Consider the following 19,019-nt stretch of genomic DNA (forward strand, 5'->3'; position numbering starts at 1 on the left):
TATTTTTCTTACAATGATAGTAATGTAACAAAATGAAAGGTTCCCGTCGTAGAAGGTTCATTTTCGCAGACCTCTGGGAGTCATTTTTGTCATTTGATCAATTGGTTGTTCTGTTGAATGCCATGACTAAAATGTCCAACAGATGACGCTATCCTCTTAGTCTCATTGGCTTAGGACATTCTCCTTCTAAAACATCAAAGACAGAGCAGTTTGGGGAAGACCGATATTTCCTCTATTTGAATTCACGTAGATTGTGACCTCATTCCAGTGTGTGGGTCTGTGTAACTTTGTATTGTATTGTCTTTCAAGATGTTGCATATGCTACATGAAATTGCTCAGTCTGCAGAATATTCACGCACAACCTCATGGAACCAGCAGAGGGCATCTGCACATCAACATTGTGACAGTGCTCCGATATTGGTTAGTGAAACAGGACTGAAGACCTTGATCATTCATGTGAATGTTCAGTCTTACTTATTTTTCCCTGCGTCAAGCTTATTCTATGTTGACGTTATTATTACCTTCTTCTCATATGCATGGTTAGACAGATAAACACATGCCCCAGCACATACAATACAGTAGCTATAGCCCACATGTTCATGATGATTGTTATCAATCACAACCCCCTGACTATTGTTGTGCTTCCTGGTCCCCACTCTCTCTGGGCCCTGCCCTTTGTCTCTGATCCCTACTAGCACACTCACCTCATCACTGAAGAGCTCTTATCCTCCTGACCAATAATGGCAAGACTGACTGGCAGTGCCATGGCAACATGGGTCCTTTCTCTGTGTGTGGGCAAAGACACTCATCACATTATCCTCAACAGAGCCATTGGGCTGTTTCCAAGGAAACCAACTACTGCTGTGATGCTCAGGTGTTTCTGAGCTGTGAGATAGGCGTTGTGGTCATAGGGTTTGAACTAAGGAGAAAACATAATGTGGTATATAAGGGTTGGGTTCTTCAACCCCCTGCCCAGAAACTGATTCTCACTCTCCCAGGCACAGTGTGTACCACAAACACATCTTGGTGTCCTCACCTCAACATCAGTGCGGCAATCTACATAGCAGGACATTTTGTAATAAAGATCAGGCTTGGAGGCTGGACACACGCACACAGTCCTGTACCTTGGCACAACTACAGCTGCTACCCCAAACAATAGGACCACTCACACAATCACACAGCCAACAGACAGCATACAGTACCAGTGTTTGTTCACTGCCCTGCCCCTCTCTCTATTACACACCTGTCTACTCCAAGTCTCACTCTCCTGAAACAAGTTCATTAGCAGAGAATACATCCATATCTTCAAGACTTTTCCTTTGTAGCGAGACGATCTGATTCTACTGTAGTCGTCTAGTTGAGTGATGTTGCTTTGGCTCATTCTGTTCATTCTGCTGGAGGGCTGTGAACTAGCTGGGTATGTGAGATTTATTTTGATGTGAGTGGGGAGATGCGTTTGAATGTTAATGCCTGTCTGTGCATGATCCTGTTTGATTATTCAGTAAGAGCATGCCTGCTGGAGTGTCAATGTGGTTCTGCGTGAATATTAAAACATTAGCTTGATTATTATGCTGCTGACTTTCCCACCCAGCGTTGAAATGAAACCAGAGAGAGGAGAGAACACTTTGAAGTCAGGGTTAGATTCAGCGGATGACTGAAAGCAGGGTAAAATTGCACCTCAACTACATGATGATGAGATCAGTCCATAGAGCTTCTTATTAGTGTGAGAATGATCACAGTGGTGTTTAGATTACCTTATAGTGGAGCTGAACAAAGGGACTTCACACTGTCTTTCAGTCTGGTGTAAAGTCAAACAGGGATAATTAGGTTTCCTCTCTGCTTGGCTCGGCACTACTCTAGGTATCATTCATCTCCCTGCTGTTTCAAATGCAGCTTTTCAATTGGTATTGGTTTGTTTTCCTAGTCCAGACTCAGATGATATTGTCAGTATTGTTGGCTCTGATGGTGTAGGTGTGTGTGTGTGTGTGGGTGTGTGTGTGTGTGTGTGTGTGTGTGTGTGTGTGTGTGTGTGTGTGTGTGTGTGTGTGTGTGTGTGTCTGGTAGAGGCAGATTGCCCTGCTGAGGGCTCTGTGGGAGGAGCAGGTGTCGCCCCAACCCCCTGACCCTGGTCCATTTCCTGTCCATCTGTATGGGGACACAGGGGGCTCTCAGAGAGACATAGTGGACCCTTTGTGTGCAGCAGAGAAGGAAACCCCAGTTATCTTGTTTTGGGTCTCACCACGAATCTCCTCTGGTTGTTGTATGTGGATGTGTAACAGACCACAGTTAGAGACCTTGGGGAAATAGCAGATCCAGAGGCTTAGTGTGAGAAGAGTAGTACAACAGAACAGACAATGACGAGAGGCATCATGGAATAATGGAGAAATGAAAGAATGATGAAGGAATTCTATTACATGCTTCAGCATCTCGTACACACACTCACCCACGCACACCTACAGTAATCCTCCCAGTGGTGTTGACTTCATACCATCTGTAGCGGGTGTTTCTCCAGGGCATAGAGTCATGGCAAAGCTCTACTTCTCCCTTTATTGATTCCATTGCGCTTTGGAGGTTGTCGTGGAAACCACAAAAAAAAGACATGGCTCTCTCGTGTACTGTACTTGTATTCATTGGTTGGAGGTGTCATTGAGAGTGGAGTGGAGTACTCTATTTTTCTGTCTTTCTCTTAGGGGCCATTTACATCAGTAAAATATGTCTACTGAGATCTACCTATCTTCAACATCCGATTTGCAACTTTTCTGTTTACACTAGCCTTGGATGTTGCGTGGCCAAAGCCACATTCCTGCTTCATGTGTGACTCAGAAGGAGGTAGTGTGGGAAAAATCTCTTAACGAGAGATTTGAATCTAGATCTGTCTCTTTTACACTTCACAGGCATCTCTCCTGGACCTGGTTTGGTGTTGTCAAAGTAGTGTAGTGTAAATAGGCTGTTAGTACACACGTCCTCCTCATGGCCTTCACAAGACAGCTCACTAAACATGCCCATAGAAGGACAGGATTCTGAACTTGAACTCAAGCAGAGGGGGATGTTTAACTACTCCTTCTATTTGACAATTTATTAGAGTGGTTTTGAAAGAGTTGTGTAATACATGGCAAGTTACGTAACACTTACAACCCTGAATCAGAATCAGAATGTTCAATATGCAATGCTAAATCCCAAGAAAGTTTCATAAGCTTATGTATTGCAAACAAATGTATTATTATTTGAAACATGTACAAATGTATGTATATGTGCGCTAAAATTCAATAGGCAGATACCACAACCAGAATATGTAACTTCTGCCCTGTTAGCTTAATTAAACTGAAACTCTTACTAAAGTGTTGCCCATTCTGTCTGTGTGTGTATCCTGTGTGTATGACTGTGTGTGTGTGTGTGTGTGTGTGTGTGTGTTCAGGCTGTCTGTTTATGTGGTCTGATCAGTGTGTCTTTGTGTGTCCTCTCTCCTTCACAGTCACCCCAGAGGCCATCGGCTTCCTGTCTGCGGTGGGTGTCTTTGTGGTGTTTCTGGCCATCCTCTTCCTCTTCATCAATAAGAAGCTGTGTTTCTCCCGTGTTGGGGGTCTGCCCTGTCTGGAGCAGCACGGCCGCGGGAAACGCTCCCGCAGCAGGCCCGGAGTCCGCCAGGGGCTGGGTGAGTGGACTGGCATGGTGCCTGACTGGGGCCTAGGGGTTATGAGCCTGGGGCTGGGGAATACGGGAGGCAGAGGGGTGGGGTCTGTCTGCTCTCTGGGTCCTGAGGTAGGGTTTCTGGTATTGGGTGACCAGTTGGAGGGGTGGGCCCTGGGATGGAGACTGGAGGTGAGAGACTGTCAGTGGGGAGGGAGTGGGCCTAATGCAGGGAGACAGGTAGGAGGCCAGAGAGTGGCTGGCTGGGGAAAATATGTTATATTCATGTAATTCACTCTCTTCCTTTCTTCTCACAAATTGTAGAAATGCTGTCACTTTATCTTGAAACATACGGTAGTAGAACAATGGCACCCTTTAATGCTAATCATTCAGTCAGGGAGGAGGCTGTGCTTTGTTGTTCATTAGTCAAACACTGCAAACATTTCCCATAATCCCCAGGTAAACGTTAGGCTCTCTGTGGTTGGAGAGGGCGGTGTTCTTGGCTCCGGTATTTCCTGGTCGTTCAGTCCCTTGAGCAAACATCTCCTGCTTGGATAGGCAGAGTTTCGGCTGATACTGTACTCAAGTCAGCAGTTGCAGTCATGTCACTCTGAAGTAACAGTTGTTTACAGTGCGCTGCTACAAGATGAACCGAGATGATCCTGTATCGGAGATCCTTTCTTTGAAAGGATGGTTCGTCCAGGTATCGGAGTCTTTGTCTGCGGCCCTCCTACCCTCGGGCCAGGGACCGGGCCAGGCTAGGGAGTCTCAGGGAGTGTCTGCTGACCCAGCACCCTCACCAGGAGACACCCAGGAGGTGTCTGATCCCTCAGAGCTCCAGGACGACTTAGGGTCCCAGACCTCCAGGGCTGTTGTGTCCTCCATGGACCCCCAGCAGAGGCTACAGGCCCTCCAGGCTCAGCTGGCTCTACGGGGCATGAGTAGGCCTAGCAGCTCCTGTTCTGGGGCTGCCCCATCTGCAGAGTGTCTGTCTATCATACCCGAGGAGAGTGAGGTGGTGGGGAGCAGGGTGAGCTGGGCAGCCTCACGGCACTCCAGTAAGGCTGGCACAGCAGGTAAAGCGTTTATCTTTCATCACACTGGGGGGGTCAATATCAGAAGTAGATTCAGTCTGTTATACTGTGACATACTGTGATGTCACACATCACCTTGAAGATTGTGAATAGAGAGACTCTTATGTGACTCCTCACTGTACTGATGTGTGTTTTACCGGAAGGATGGTTAGAATACGTGTGTAAGTGTGTGGGTGACAGATACACAGACCTCTGAGGGATGCACACACACTGTTGAGTGAGAGTTGTATGGATCTCTGCTATACTGTAGGCACTTGAGAGCGGCCTACTTTTAGACGTGGACTCTGAGAGTGGCCGTCTAAATGAGCTCTCCAACATGTGCTACGGCCGTCACATGGAGACTGAGAGGACTGACAAATACTCAGTCCTCTCAGGAGTGGCCCTCCACCATATTCATGTGCATACCTTGATGGATGTGTTTGTGCAGCTCTCTGTGCCTGCACCTACAGGTCTTCTCAGCATTGTGGAGATGAACCTTCTCACTTTATTTTCTCTCGCATCTTTTAGTGCGGCAACTGAGCATGAATCAAATATGTTTTTTTTTTTTATGGAAACCTGCTTTGAGGGTTCTTCTGTGCACTCACTAGGCTTTAGTGAAGTGATGAGGGCTCTGCAAGAATAACTATTAGGATGTGGTAAAGGTCCTGGGTGCAGGAATGATAAGCCTTGGAGTGATTGATGTAATGGTGGAGTACTGAGGTTGGAGTGGCAGGGAGCTGCGGTCAGTATGTTCCAGTATTGATGACTGTGTGATAGGGTTGAATATTTTCCCGGTATTTTACAAACGTTCCATCCAGAGAATAAATCACTTTCCTCCTGGTAACCCGGTATTTCCCGCCAAAACCAGGAAGTGTCATTCAAAAGCATTATAAAGCATTTGATTTGATAAGAGCTTTGATCAGCATGAAAATTCAAATCTGATGCTACCTGAGTCTGATAAGCCATACATTAAATACATTTTATGAGCCCTACATTAATGACATTTTATGAGCCCAAGCCTAAAAAAGCCCAAATTATTGTGCCATTATCCAATACATAGTATGATATAGGCTACTGCACATTACGCACGACAGAAAAATCTAAAAGCCGATAGTATCATGACACAAGGCGAGACCCAAATGCAGACACAGGAGGCAGATGGTTGGAGTTTAAGATGTTTAATAAATCCACAGGGAATAGGCAAGAGAATGGTCATGGACAGGTAAAAGGTCATAACCAGATCAGAGTCCAGGAGGTACAGAGTGGCAGGCAGGCTCGAGGTCAGGGCAGTCAGAATGGTCAGGCAGGCGGGTACAGAGTCCAGAACAAGCAAGGGTCAAAACCGGGAGGACTAGAAAAAGGAGAAAAGGCAAAGCAGGAAAACGGGAAAAAGCGCTCGTAGGCTTGGACATAGAAGACGAACTGGCACAGAGAGACAGGAAACACAGGGATAAATACACTGGGGAAAACAAGCGACACCTGGAGGTGGTTGCGACAATAACGAGGACAGGTGAAACAGATCAGGGTGTGACAGATAGATGTAGTTAGCTATATGCTCTCTTGGGTAAATAAATGAAACTAGCTCCAGTAGGCTAGTCTTTTTCAGTGTGAACTGTATTACTGTACTGTATTGTATTATACTGTATTATATGGACTGGAACTAGCCCTACGCACATCGTTCAAACCATGAAAAAGCAGAAGCGAACATGTGATTCTGGTGCAGCACTTGCGGCCTACAAAGTTACAAGTGTAGGCTAGCTAATTAGATTTTACATTTTAAATATAATAGGGCCTATTTGTATAATTAGTGGTAGGCTGACTCATGTGTACCTTTTATAATATTTCCCCTAATGTTGTTATATATAGCCTACCCCCCCTTTCTCTCTATTGTTTCTTCATTCCTTCCTCGCTTACAACAGTTAAATGAAATAAGTTTGTCCTCATCTTCATCATTTTAATGACATGCTTAATATAACATATAGTAGTAGAATTAGATGCAGACTGCTTTCACTTCTCGTCATGAATGGTTATGGGTCTGAATAAATAAATACCGTAGCCTACCGCCATCATGTGTTCGCTCTTCTTTCAATCTACCCGTGAGTGCTATTGGCTGCTGTATTTAACATTCAGCAAACAAGAGCTTGCATCCCTCTTAGAATAGTCTATTGGTATAGGAAATGCAAAGAAATAATGTCCAGCAAGCTATTCTAGTCTAGTTTTTCCTGCATGGGACTCCAAGAGCTAAGGAGTGTTTTTTAAGGAGATGCCAGAGGAGCACAGGTGTTTGTGTTTTGCGCAAGAGACAGAGGCTATAAATTATAAGCTAGTTATGCATAACCCATCATTAGTTAGCTAAATATTAGGATAAAACTGCATTGAATGTAATTCCTTTGAAGATGTAGGCTAGGAAATCTATATAAAGAGGGCTATATATCAGTCTAGAATAGGATTATCTATTTTGGATGCAATTTGAATAGAGTTGATGGAGAGAGAGAAAGCCTGCGAGAGAGTGCTCGCGTGTACACTGATTTAAAGCAACGATATTCGAGTGATAGGCTATTTTAAAACTCTGCAGCTGCAATAAAAACAAAACAAAAATCTTTACAATGAAAAAAACAAGGTGACTCCCGAAAGCCAGATGGAGATGGTAAATTAGATGCACATTCGGTCTTCATGTTACTGTAGCATAGGCTACGCTGTAGCAAGTGTAGGCCTACCTGTCACAAGAAAAAAAGTTACCGTGGAGAAATAGATGATAGAGCAGTTCACAATGCATGTAAACCTTTCTGTGGTTTTGGGCGGTAAATCACGGTAACCGGGTTTCCGCCATTCAACCCTACTGTGTGATGATTATAAGGCTAACGGTTAGATGGCTCTCTGTACTGCAGCCCTGGAGACGCATTGAACACGAGGTGGGCAGGGCCACAGCAAATCAATCAGCGGCCTCTCGCCCGCTCACTAGAGCCATCCTGGGTTACCATGGTGATGGATGGTTCAGGTAAAGAGGGTGGTATTGTACTGGGTGACCTACACTGACGAGGGAGACGGGGCCAGAGACATGTGATACATCTCCATTACAGCCTCAATCAATATGTCAACAGACACTTACATAACCAAGTTACTCACTGTCTTTCTGTCCATCACTGGTGGAACTAATGGTGTTCAGACTAAATGCTTTGTTGAGGGGGAGAGAGGAGGAGAGAGAGAGGGGGAGAGAGGGAGAGAGGGGGGAGAGAGGGAGAGAGGGGAGAGAGAGGGGAGAGAGGGGAGAGAGAGAGAGAGGGGAGAGAGGGGGAGAGGGGGGGAGAGAGGGAGAGCGGGGAGAGAGAGAGAGAGAGAGAGGGGAGAGAGGTGGAGAGAAAGAGAGAGTGTATGAAAGGATAACAGGTGACAGCTAATTTGTTTTGTAATGCTATGGGGATGTACAGCTGGCACTTCTCTCCTGCTCTCCTTGTTCTGGTTTCATAGCATGGTACATCACTGGTTGACACTAAAGTCCCAGTGATCCAACACTCACCTGCCAGGGACAATCTAATTTGGATATGCGGGTCGTGCTTGTGATCGTTTAATCAAATGTTCTTTGAATTAATTTCTGTGTTGGTCTTGCCCTCAGCAGTAGTTTTAATAAGCACACATATTGATGTGATCATATTCACATTGTTATTATTGATGTGTTTCTCTGTCCTCTCCTCTCCTACTATAATCATTAGGTTCTATAGTAGCTCTCCTGCCTGCACCTTCTCTCCTTCTCTTTGTGAACTCTGTATTCCGTGTGTGTGTTTGTGTGATCTCTGGTCCATCCAGTGAGCAGTTACGGGGATGGTGAGGATCAGTCCAGCTCATCGGATAGTGAGGACGAGATAGTGAAGCAGTTTGAGATCTCAGTGTCTCGTTCTCAGAGCTTCCGCTCGACAGGGACCACCGAGGTTGTAGCCCAGGCTGCACCTGGAAAACGCCACAAGTTCACTCGCCTACTCTCTGACCAGGAGGAGGGCAGCACAGAGCCCTCAGACTGCGAAGGTACACACACACACACGCACGCACGCACACATACATAATGCACACAGAGACACACATTCTGACACAGTACAGAGTACAGATTAATTGGAGGAGCTTAATTGGATCACCCTGTTGCAGGAGAATGTAATGGTTTTCTTTAGAGAAGTAGAGGAGTCAGGCTCAAGACACAGGGATAAATGTAAACAAACGTGTTTACTAAAAATATTAATAAATCTTCTCATAGAAAAATACATCGTTTGGAGAAACACCTCCAACTACACAAAACAGGAAACAATCACCGACAAGACAAACAGGAAATGCAGAGGTTAAATAATGAACATAATTAGGGAAATCCAAAACAGGTGTACACAATAAAGACAAAACCAAACGAACAGTGAAACATCGATCGGTGCCAACTAGTAAGCCGGCAACGTCGACCGCCGAACGCCGCCCGAACCAGGAGAGGGGCCGACTTCGGCGGGAGTCGTGACAGTACCCCCCTCCTGACCCGCGCGCCGACACCGGCCTCGGGGACGACCCGGAGGACGGGGAGCAGGGCGATCCGGACGGAAGCGGTGAAAATCCTGGATTAACGACGGGTCCTGGATGTCTTCCGCCGGTACCCAGCTTCGCTCCTCCGGGCCGTACCCCTCCCACTCCACGAGGTACTGAAGGCCCCTCGCCCGACATCTGGAGTCCATAATGGCTCGTACTGTATTCGCCGGGGCCCCCTCGATGTCCAGAGGGGTTGGAGGAACCTCCCGTACCTCAGACTGCTGGAGCGGACCAGTCACCACCGGCCTGAGGAGAGACACATGGAACGAAGGGTTAATATGATAATCAGGGGGGAGCTGTAACCTGTAACATACCTCGTTCAATCTCCTCAGGACTTTAAATGGCCCCACAAACCGCAGACCCAGCTTCCGGCAGGGCAGGTGAAGGGGCAGGTTTCGGGTCGAGAGCCAGACCCGATCCCCCGGTGCATAAACCGGGGCCTCACTGTGGTGGCTGTCGGCACTCGCCTTTTGCCGCCTGATGGCTCGTTGAAGACGTACATGGGCAGCATTCCATGTCTCCTCCGAGTGCCGAAACCATTCATCCACTGCAGGAGCCTCGATCTGGCACTGATGCCATGGTGCCAGGACCGGCTGATACCCTAGTACACACTGAAAAGGGGTAAGGTTAGTGGAAGAGTGGCGTAGGGAATTTTGGGCCATCTCTGCCCGGGGGATAAACGATGCCCACTCTCCCGGCCGGTCCTGGCAATAGGACCGCAGAAACCTACCCACCTCTTGGTTGACTCTTTCCACCTGCCCGTTACTTTCGTCTGGTGGAACTCTGAGGTAAGGCTGACCGAGACCCCCAGGCGTTCCATAAGCGCCCTCCAGACTCTAGACGTAAATTGGGGACCCCAATCAGACACTATATCCTCAGGCACCCCGTAGTGCCGGAATACATGGGTGAATAGGGCCTCCGCAGTCTGTAGAGCCGTAGGGAGACCGGGCAAAGGAAGGAGACGGCAGGACTTAGAAAACCGATCCACAACGACCAGGATCGTGGTGTTACCCCGTGACAGGGGAAGATCCGTCACGAAATCCACCGATAGGTGTGACCACGGTCGTTGCGGAACGGGAAGGGGTTGTAATTTCCCTCTGGGCAGATGTCTAGGTGCCTTGCACTGTGCGCATACCGAACAGGAGGAGACATAAACCCTCACGTCTTTGGCTAACGCAGGCCACCAGTACTTCCCCGTAAGGCAGCGCACCGTCTGACCGATACCAGGATGACCAGAGTAGGGTGATGTGTGGGCCCAACAGATCAAACGATCGCGAACATCAAACGGCACATACACGTGCCCAACGGGACACTGGGAGGGAGTGGGTTCTGCACGTGACGCCCATTCGATGTCCGCGTCCACCTCCCATACCACCGGTGCCACCAGGCATGAGGCTGGAATTATGGGAGTGGGCTCTGTGGACCGCTCCTCTGTATCATACAGCCGGGACAGTGCGTCTGCCTTGACGTTCTGGGAACCTGGTTTGTAGGAAAGAGTGAAAGAAAAGCGTGTGAAAAACATAGCCCACCTAGCCTGGTGAGGGTTCAGTCTCCTCGCTGCCCGAAGATACTCCAGATTTTGGTGGTCAGTCCAAATGAGGAAAGGGTTTCTAGCCCCCTCAAGCCAATGTCTCCACGCTTTCAGAGCCCCGACAACAGCTAACAACTCCCTATCCCCCACATCATAGTTTCGCTCTGCTGGGCTGAGCTTCTTCGAAAAGAAAGCACAGGGGCGGAGTTTTGGTGGTTTACCCGAGCGCTGAGATAGCACAGCCCCTATTCCAGCCTCGGATGTGTCCACCTCAACTATGAACGCTAAGGAGGGATCAGGATGCGCCAGCACTGGAGCCGTGGTAAACAGAGCCTTCAGGTTACCAAAAGCTCTGTCCGCCTCAGCCGACCACCGCAATCGCACCGGTCCCCCTTCAGTAAGGAGGTAATGGGAGCCGCCACCTGGCCAAAACCCTGGATAAACCTCCGGTAGTAGTTGGCAAACCCTAAAAACCGCTGCACCTCCTTTACCGTGGTTGGAGTCGGCCAATTACGCACGGCTGAAATGCGGTCAGTCTCCATCTCCACCCCTGACGTGGACAAACGGTACCCAAGGAAGGAGACGGACTGTTGAAAGAACATACATTTTTCCGCCTTGACGTAAAGGTCATGCTCCAACAGTCGACCAAGCATTGTACGTACAAGGGACACATGCTCAGCGCGGGTGGTGGAGTATATTAGAATATCATCTATATAAACCACTACACCCCGCCCGTGCAGGTCCCTGAAGATCGCATCCACAAATGATTGGAAGACGGATGGAGCATTCATTAACCCATACGGCATGACAAGGTACTCATAGTGCCCAGAAGTAGTGCTAAATGCCGTCTTCCACTCATCCCCTCCCCTGATACGCACCAGGTTGTACGCGCTCCTGAGGTCCAATTTTGTGAAGAAGTGCGCCCCGAGCAATGACTATGTCATACTGGCGATCAGAGGCAGCGGGTAACTGTATTTAACAATAATCTGGTTCAAACCTCGATAGTCAATGCACGGGCGTAAACATCCATCCTTCTTCTTCACAAAAAAGAAACTCGAGGAGACCGGTGAAATGGAGGGCCGAATGTATCCCTGTCCCAGAGATTCAGTGACATATGTTTCCATAGTCGCCGTCTCCTCCTGTGACAGAGGATACACGTGACTCCTGGGAAGTGCAGCGCCCTCCAGGAGATTTATCGCACAATCCCCCGGTTGATGGGGTGGTAATTGAGTCGCCTTCCTTTTACAGAAGGCGATTGCCAAATCGGCATATTCGGGAGGAATGTGCATGGTGGAAACCTGGTTTGGACTTTCCACCGTAGTGGCACCTAAGGAAACACCTAAACACCTCCCTGAACACTGACAGTACCATCCCTTGAGAACCCTCTGTTGCCACGAAATAATAGGATCATGAGAAGCCAACCAGGGAAGACCCAACACAACGGGAAACGCAGGAACGTCAATCAGAAAGAGACTAATACTCTCTTCATGACTCCCCTGCGTCACCATAGTAATGGGAGCTGTGACCTCCCTAATCAGCCCCGACCCCAACGGACGACTATCTAGGGCATGTACAGGGAAGGGAACATCAACGGGAACAATAGGAATCCCTAATCTATTGGCCAAGGACCGATCAAGAAAGTTCCCAGCTGCGCCTGAATCTACTAGCGCCTTATGCTGGGCATGCGGGGAAAACCCCAGAAATCCTATAGATAACCACATGTGAGCAACAGGGGGGTCTGGGTGAGTCGTGTGCCTACCCACCTGAGATGTACCTCCAGTGTTCCGCCTACCACCTCGACTACCTGGAAAACCTCCCCAGCACCGACCAGCAGTGTGCCCTCTGCGGTCACCTCTGGTGCCTGGAATTGTTCCCCCTCCGGTCTCCCTAGTACCAGTCCCGCCCAACTCCATCGGTGTTGGGTCTAAGGGACTGGAGGATGGAACCAACGGACCCCGATCCGGACGTCCGCGGGAGGCCAGCAGGTTATCCAGCTGGATTGATAAGTCCACCAGCTGGTCCAGGGGGAGGGTGGTGTCCCTGCAGGCTAGCTCCCTATGAACGTCCTCTCGCAAACCACACCTGTAGTGATCGATCAGGGCCCGCTCATTCCATCCCGCACCAGCCGCCAGAGTTCTAAAATCCAGTGCAAACTCCTGAGCGCTCCTCATCTCCTGCCTTAAATGTAATAAGCGCTCTCCCACCGCTCTTCCTTCTGGTGGATGATCAAATACTGGCCAAAAGCGGCGGGAGAAGTCCTCGTAGTCATCCCGAGTCGGGCCTTCCACCTCCCAGATGGCGTTGGCCCACTCCAGGGCTTTACCAGTCAGACAGGAGATGAGGGCGCTCACTCTCTCACGTCCCGAGGGCGGCGGCTGGACAGCCGCCAGGTAGAGCTCCAGCTGGAGTAGGAACCCCTGACACCCGGCAGCTGTTCCGTCATACGTTCCCGGGAGCGAGAGCCGAATCCCACCGGATATAGACGACGGTTGGGTATGATCCAGAGGTGCGCCTGGCGGTGGTGTGGCTGGGTCGACGGGACATCCTTTTCTCTCCACTCTCTCCATGGTCTGCAGCACGCAATCCATGGCAGTCATGAGACTCTGGATCAGACTCGCCTGCTGCTGAACTCGCTCCTCTATAAGAATAGGAGGGCTGGCTGCTCCTGCTGACTCCATTGTGTGGTCGGTGATTCTGTAATGGTTTTCTTTAGAGAAGTAGAGGAGTCAGTAGCAAGACACAGGGATAAATGTAAACAAACGTGTTTACTAAATAAATCTTCTCATAGAAAAATACATCGTTTGGAGAAACACCTCCAAACTACACAAAACAGGAAACAATCACCGACAAGACAAACAGGAAATGCAGAGGTTAAATAAAGAACATAATTAGGGAAATCAAAAACAGGTGTACACAATAAAGACAAAACCAAACGAACAGTGAAACATCGATCGGTGGCAACTAGTAAGACGTCGACCGCCGAACGCCGCCCGAACCAGGAGAGGGGCCGACTTCGGCGGGAGTCGTGACAGAGAACTTGGAACTTGTAGTGTATTTGAGGTTTAGAAAGGCTTCTGAAGTTTGTAATTTCCGCATTTCAGACTTGATTTTCTCTTACGAAAATGTATCAAGCCCTACAAAAATGTCCATTAATCATAATCCACATAATAATTCACATTTCCTGTAGCTGCAGGATTATCTTCCTGCTGTAGCAAACTGGCTCAAAATGAGATCCTACATCTGTACACAGACTCAAACATGTCCTCTAATCTGATCCAATGGGATGTAAATGACTCAACCCACTGCTCCAGAGCCCCAAAATAACATTTCATCACAGACTACTGTCTGTAAAGATCTCAGGCTGAGCTTGATTGGCCCAGTCTGTGAGGGATCAACACAGAGATAGTGAGAGATCGCTCTGGGTCTTCAGATTAATTAATGACTTGTTTGGACTCAAATGGTGGCTGTTGTCTTCGACAGGCTATAAGAATTATCAGTGTAAGTGGTGACAGCAGACCCCGGCATTATACAGATGTCATGGCCCTGGAAGATAAGGGGGGATTTACCCACCCAACCCCCTCTTCCACCACAAGTTACTGGTACATAAAGAATACAGTTAAAGTCTAAGTGTTCATCAAAGCCCCTATTAGATGTATTGGAGGCCCCTGGCATTATGAATTCCCTGACTATGCCTAAATATTTTTTTATTGAATTCAATTATTTTATTGAACAAAGAGTCCATTTGTTTGTATCACTGACATCCTGTCATGGGGGTTCACAATGCCTCAGTGACTCACAATAACTACCTGTGACTCACAATAACTACCTGGGACTCACAATAACTACCTGGGACTGATAATAACTACCTGTGACTCACAATAACTACCTGTGACTGATAATAACTACCTGTGACTCACAATAACTACCTGTGACTGATAATAACTACCTGTGACTCACAATAACTACCTGTGACTCACAATAACTACCTGTGACTCACAATAACTACCTGTGACTCACAATAACTACCTGTGACTGACAATAACTACCTGTGACTGACAATAACTACCTGTGACTGACAATAACTACCTGTGACTCACAATAACTACCTGTGACTCACAATAACTACCTGAGACTCACAATAACTACCTGGGACTGATAATAACTACCTGGGACTGATAATAACTACCTGGGACTCACAATAACTACCTGGGACTCACAATAACTACCTGGGTTCACAATAACTACCTGGGACTGATAATAACTACCTGGGACTGATAATAACTACCTGGGACTCACAATAACTACCTGGGACTCACAATAACTACCTGGGTTCACAATAACTACCTGTGACTGATAATAACTAAATGTGACTCACAATAACTACGTGGCTCATAATAACTACCTGTGACTCATAGTAACTACCACATTTCCTTCCTCCAGCGAGCATGTGACTGGTGGTGTTATGATATAACTAGTGGTCTGATCGACCCTGGGAACACACAACACACACTGATGAGTCACACTGTGCCCTGTTGCCATGGTGATCATTCTCTGTAGTCGTTGATAAAACTGTCGGTCTGCCCTTAATGATACGGAATTGGAGGTAATTGCCATTGATCAGCTCATGGTGCAGCCCTATACCAGCCACACTAATTGAAGGAACAGGTTTCTGAAAAGTTATGCAATTTCTGTTCAAATAGGAGGCTTTATATTGCTTATGTTTATAAAATGCATTCAATTACTATGTTATACACACAGGGCTGGCTTGTATTTCATATCCCAAGGATGTTTCATGACAATGTTAAATTACAGAAGTCTGTTCAGTCTGATATGTTTATTAAGGGAAGCCTGTTCCATTTCAGACTGCATACCATAATATCTCAGTGTGAGTGTGTGCTGTATGTTTCCATGTGATATTGTGTCTTTATGAAGCCCTGCTGTGATCGTCCCCAGACGTGGACGGAGACGTGAGCAGGCTGAGTTACCAGAACCCCCTGTCGTACGGGGATGAGAAGCTGGGCTCCCTGGGGTCCCAGGAAATGGCTGAGGGTCTGGACGGTCCACCACGGGAGGACTCGATGGACACAGGGGGCAGCCCGGCCCCCAACATGAGTCTCCAGGCCACCGAGGGGAGCCTTGAGATGGAGACAGCCGTGGACAACCAGGGTGACGACAACAACGATCCTACAGACAGCTCCTCCACATGGAGCCCAGAGGTACTGCAGCCAACGAGCTCTCGCTGTCACCTTGGGCCTGGTGAACCAAGGTTTCCTGATCAGGGTTCAGGAAACAGTCCTAGCCCTACTAATAACATACAGTAGCTTTGCTATACAGAGAAACATCGTTTTTTTCTCAAGGGAAATGTTGGTTGGCAATAAGAGGCAGCTATGTCCATCATGCCATACCGATGAGGAACCTGACAAGGAGAAGATGTTTTGTATTTGTCCCACAGTTTTTTCCTGTCAGATGAATTTTGGGCATACCAAGAAAAGGCTGACATGAGGCCTAGGGGCACATTGGAAACAGTACATAACTCCTTCCTTATGCCCCATAAATATTGATGAAATGTGGCACAACCTGTTGCTGTAAAGCGTTACTGAGTATTGCTAATGCTTGCATAAGCGTTGTGTTAGTGTGCTACTGTGCTAAAGCACTAATGTGTCATGTTTGATTTAGGCGCCCAGTTGGAGTGAGGTGAGAGCGAGTGGGCAAGTGATGCTGGCTAGCACTGCAGGCTTCCATTTCACTGTCTGCCCAGACCCAGGCCCAGACGTGCTTTTGCGACAGCTTGTGTGTGTGTGTGTGTGTGTGTGTGTGTGTGTGTGTGTGTGTGTGTGTGTGTGTGTGTGTGTGTGTGTGTGTGTGTGTGTGTGTGTGTGTGTGTGTGTGTGTGTGTGTGTGTGTGTGTGTGTGTGTGTGTGTGTGTGTGTGTGTGTGTGTGTGTGTGTGTGTGTGTGTGTGTGTGTGTGTGAGAGAGAGAGAAATGGGGAGCAATCTGTGCATGAGTATCCCACTAACTTTTTTTCACCTTTTATCCAACTCTGTCAAATAGAACATTGTATGTGGATGGTAGCTAATAGATACTGTCGACATGTATTGAAAGATAGATATATATATGTGAATGGAACAACACATACAGATACACGTGAATGAAAGCAAACTGTTAGCATCATTGTATATTGTTTGTTTTGGATCATTTGAGTCGTGGCTAACCTTGAGCGTCAGGTTGTTGTGTCAGTGAGTGAAGGGAGTGTTGGGGAGGGATATAGCTTGAAGAAGCGCATGTCGCCTGATCTGTGCAGTATATTGTAGCCGCCACTACGATTATCTTAGCTGTGGTTGCCGTGCCAACACCAACACTCCGCCTGCTCTGTCAACATGGTGACACAATCGATGCTGTGTTTACTGACCGCATGAAGAGCTGCTTGGCTGGCGTCAATTTTCTCTTCAACACCATCCTCTATCTTTGCCTGATTTACACACAGCAAAATACAGTATGTGATTAGAATTATGACATTGATGACTATTTCATATGTTGGCTTCTCGCAAGGAGCATATATCAGCAACTGTCTGTGTTTTCTGCTTCCCCTCCTCTCAGCAGGAGCATCTTCCTGTAGAGGAGGTCCTCCCTTGCCCCCCCAGCTCCACCTCACGCCCCCCTATCACCAAATGTGGTGACCTCGAGGTCACCCTGGACTACAAGGTCGCCTCTCAGAAGCTGTTTGTTACCGTTGTGACCGCGCGAGACATCCCAGACAAAGGGCGCAGTGGGATGGACTCGTGGCAGGTTCATGTGGTCCTGCTCCCGGCAAAGAAACAGCGCCATAAGACCTCCGTCCAAAAGGGTTCCGTGCCCGAATTCAACGAGACCTTCCGCTTTTCACACCTGGAGCCTTCAGAGCTGGCTACCTCTGCCCTGCGCTTCCGGCTCTACGCCCTGGGGGGCCGGATGTCCCGCGAGCGCATGATGGGGGAGAAGGTGGTCCGCCTTGAGGGGCTGAGCCCAGAGGGGGGAGATATGGACACCACGCTGGTGCTGGAGCCCCGCAGCAACATGAAGGTGAGAGAATAGACCCCTAACATCACCCAAAGACACAACAAAACACTGCTAACATGTTACTGTATACGATGTAAGCATATACTGTATGTGTGTATCTTTCTCCTGTGCTCCAGAGTGTTGACTCTCAGGTCAGTCTAGCTGGGGTGTCCCAGAGTGACAGTGCGTCCTCCACCCAGTCTCTAACCCACGGGGGCGTCCCTGAGCTGCTGGTGGGCCTGTCCTACAACGCCACCACCGGACGCCTCTCTGTGGAGCTCATCAAGGGAAGCCACTTCCGCAACCTGGCCATTAACAGGCCGCCCGGTGAGCAAACACCCTGACACACACCCATGTTTACCATCATACATACAGACTATCAGATTGTAAGGGCTATTGCAAAGTTCCAATTCGCCACTTGATACATGAGTGATGTTTTTGATGCCCTAAACAGAGGAGGCTGGTGGGAGGAGCTATAGGAGGATGGGCTCATTGTAATGGCTGGAATGGAATGAATGGAATGGACTCAAACATGGTTTCCATACACCATTCCATTTACTCCATTCCAGCCATGACAAGGAGCCCGTCCTCCTATAGCTCCTCCCACCAGCCTCCTCTGCCGCTAATTATTTGATTTGATTTGGACTAAATGATATAATGTCCAGACTTAGATATACTGTTTGGTGATGTAATGAATAAGAGTATGATGATACATTATACTTGATGATTCACTGTGATGGTTTGTGGTTCAGTAATCTGTGTTAAAGGCAATCTTGGAAGCGATAAAAAAACCCAGCTGAATCTCCTGTTCACCCATGCATGACCACTACCTGGTTACCGGTGACCTTATGCACCTGACCCCCCACATGACCCATAACCTCAGTGAGACTGCTCTCTAGTGGTGAGAAATGACAGTCCAAAACAGACAAAACTAGACAAACATACACCAGTGGAGGCTGCTGAGGGGAGGACGGCTCATAATAATGGCTGGAACATAGCAAATGGAATGGCATCAAACCATTTGTTTGCTGTATTTGATACCATTCCACTCATACCGCTCCAGCCGTTACCACAAGCCCGTCCTCCCAAATGAAGGTGCCACCAACCTCCTGTGACATACACCCTATCAAAATGGCTCTTAAACAGAATGCACTCCCATGCAATCATGACTTAGTCAATCACACTTTTTTTGTTTAAC

General features: G+C 48.0%; 1 protein-coding gene across 3 annotated transcripts in view; it reads left to right on the plus strand.

Moving 5' to 3' along the window:
• syt16 (synaptotagmin XVI) overlaps window positions 1-19,019 on the plus strand; it is a 32,261-nt gene that overhangs the window by 8,709 nt on the left and 4,533 nt on the right. The window contains exons 2-6 of one of the 3 annotated variants that reach the window (XM_014190010.3): window positions 3,416-3,652; window positions 8,505-8,720; window positions 15,739-16,001; window positions 17,384-17,845; window positions 17,959-18,148. In XM_014190010.3, coding sequence (XP_014045485.1) covers window positions 3,416-3,652; window positions 8,505-8,720; window positions 15,739-16,001; window positions 17,384-17,845; window positions 17,959-18,148 — 1,368 coding nt within the window. Of the gene's footprint in view, window positions 1-3,415; window positions 3,653-4,166; window positions 4,704-8,504; window positions 8,721-15,738; window positions 16,002-17,383; window positions 17,846-17,958; window positions 18,149-19,019 lie in introns of those variants that run through there. The other 2 variants (XM_014190050.3, XM_014190000.3) reach the window with 2 other exon arrangements.

This window comes from Salmo salar, chromosome 01, assembly GCF_965601325.2.
Source record: "Salmo salar chromosome 01, fSalSal1, whole genome shotgun sequence".
In the NCBI taxonomy this organism is placed as follows: Eukaryota; Metazoa; Chordata; class Actinopteri; order Salmoniformes; family Salmonidae; genus Salmo; species Salmo salar.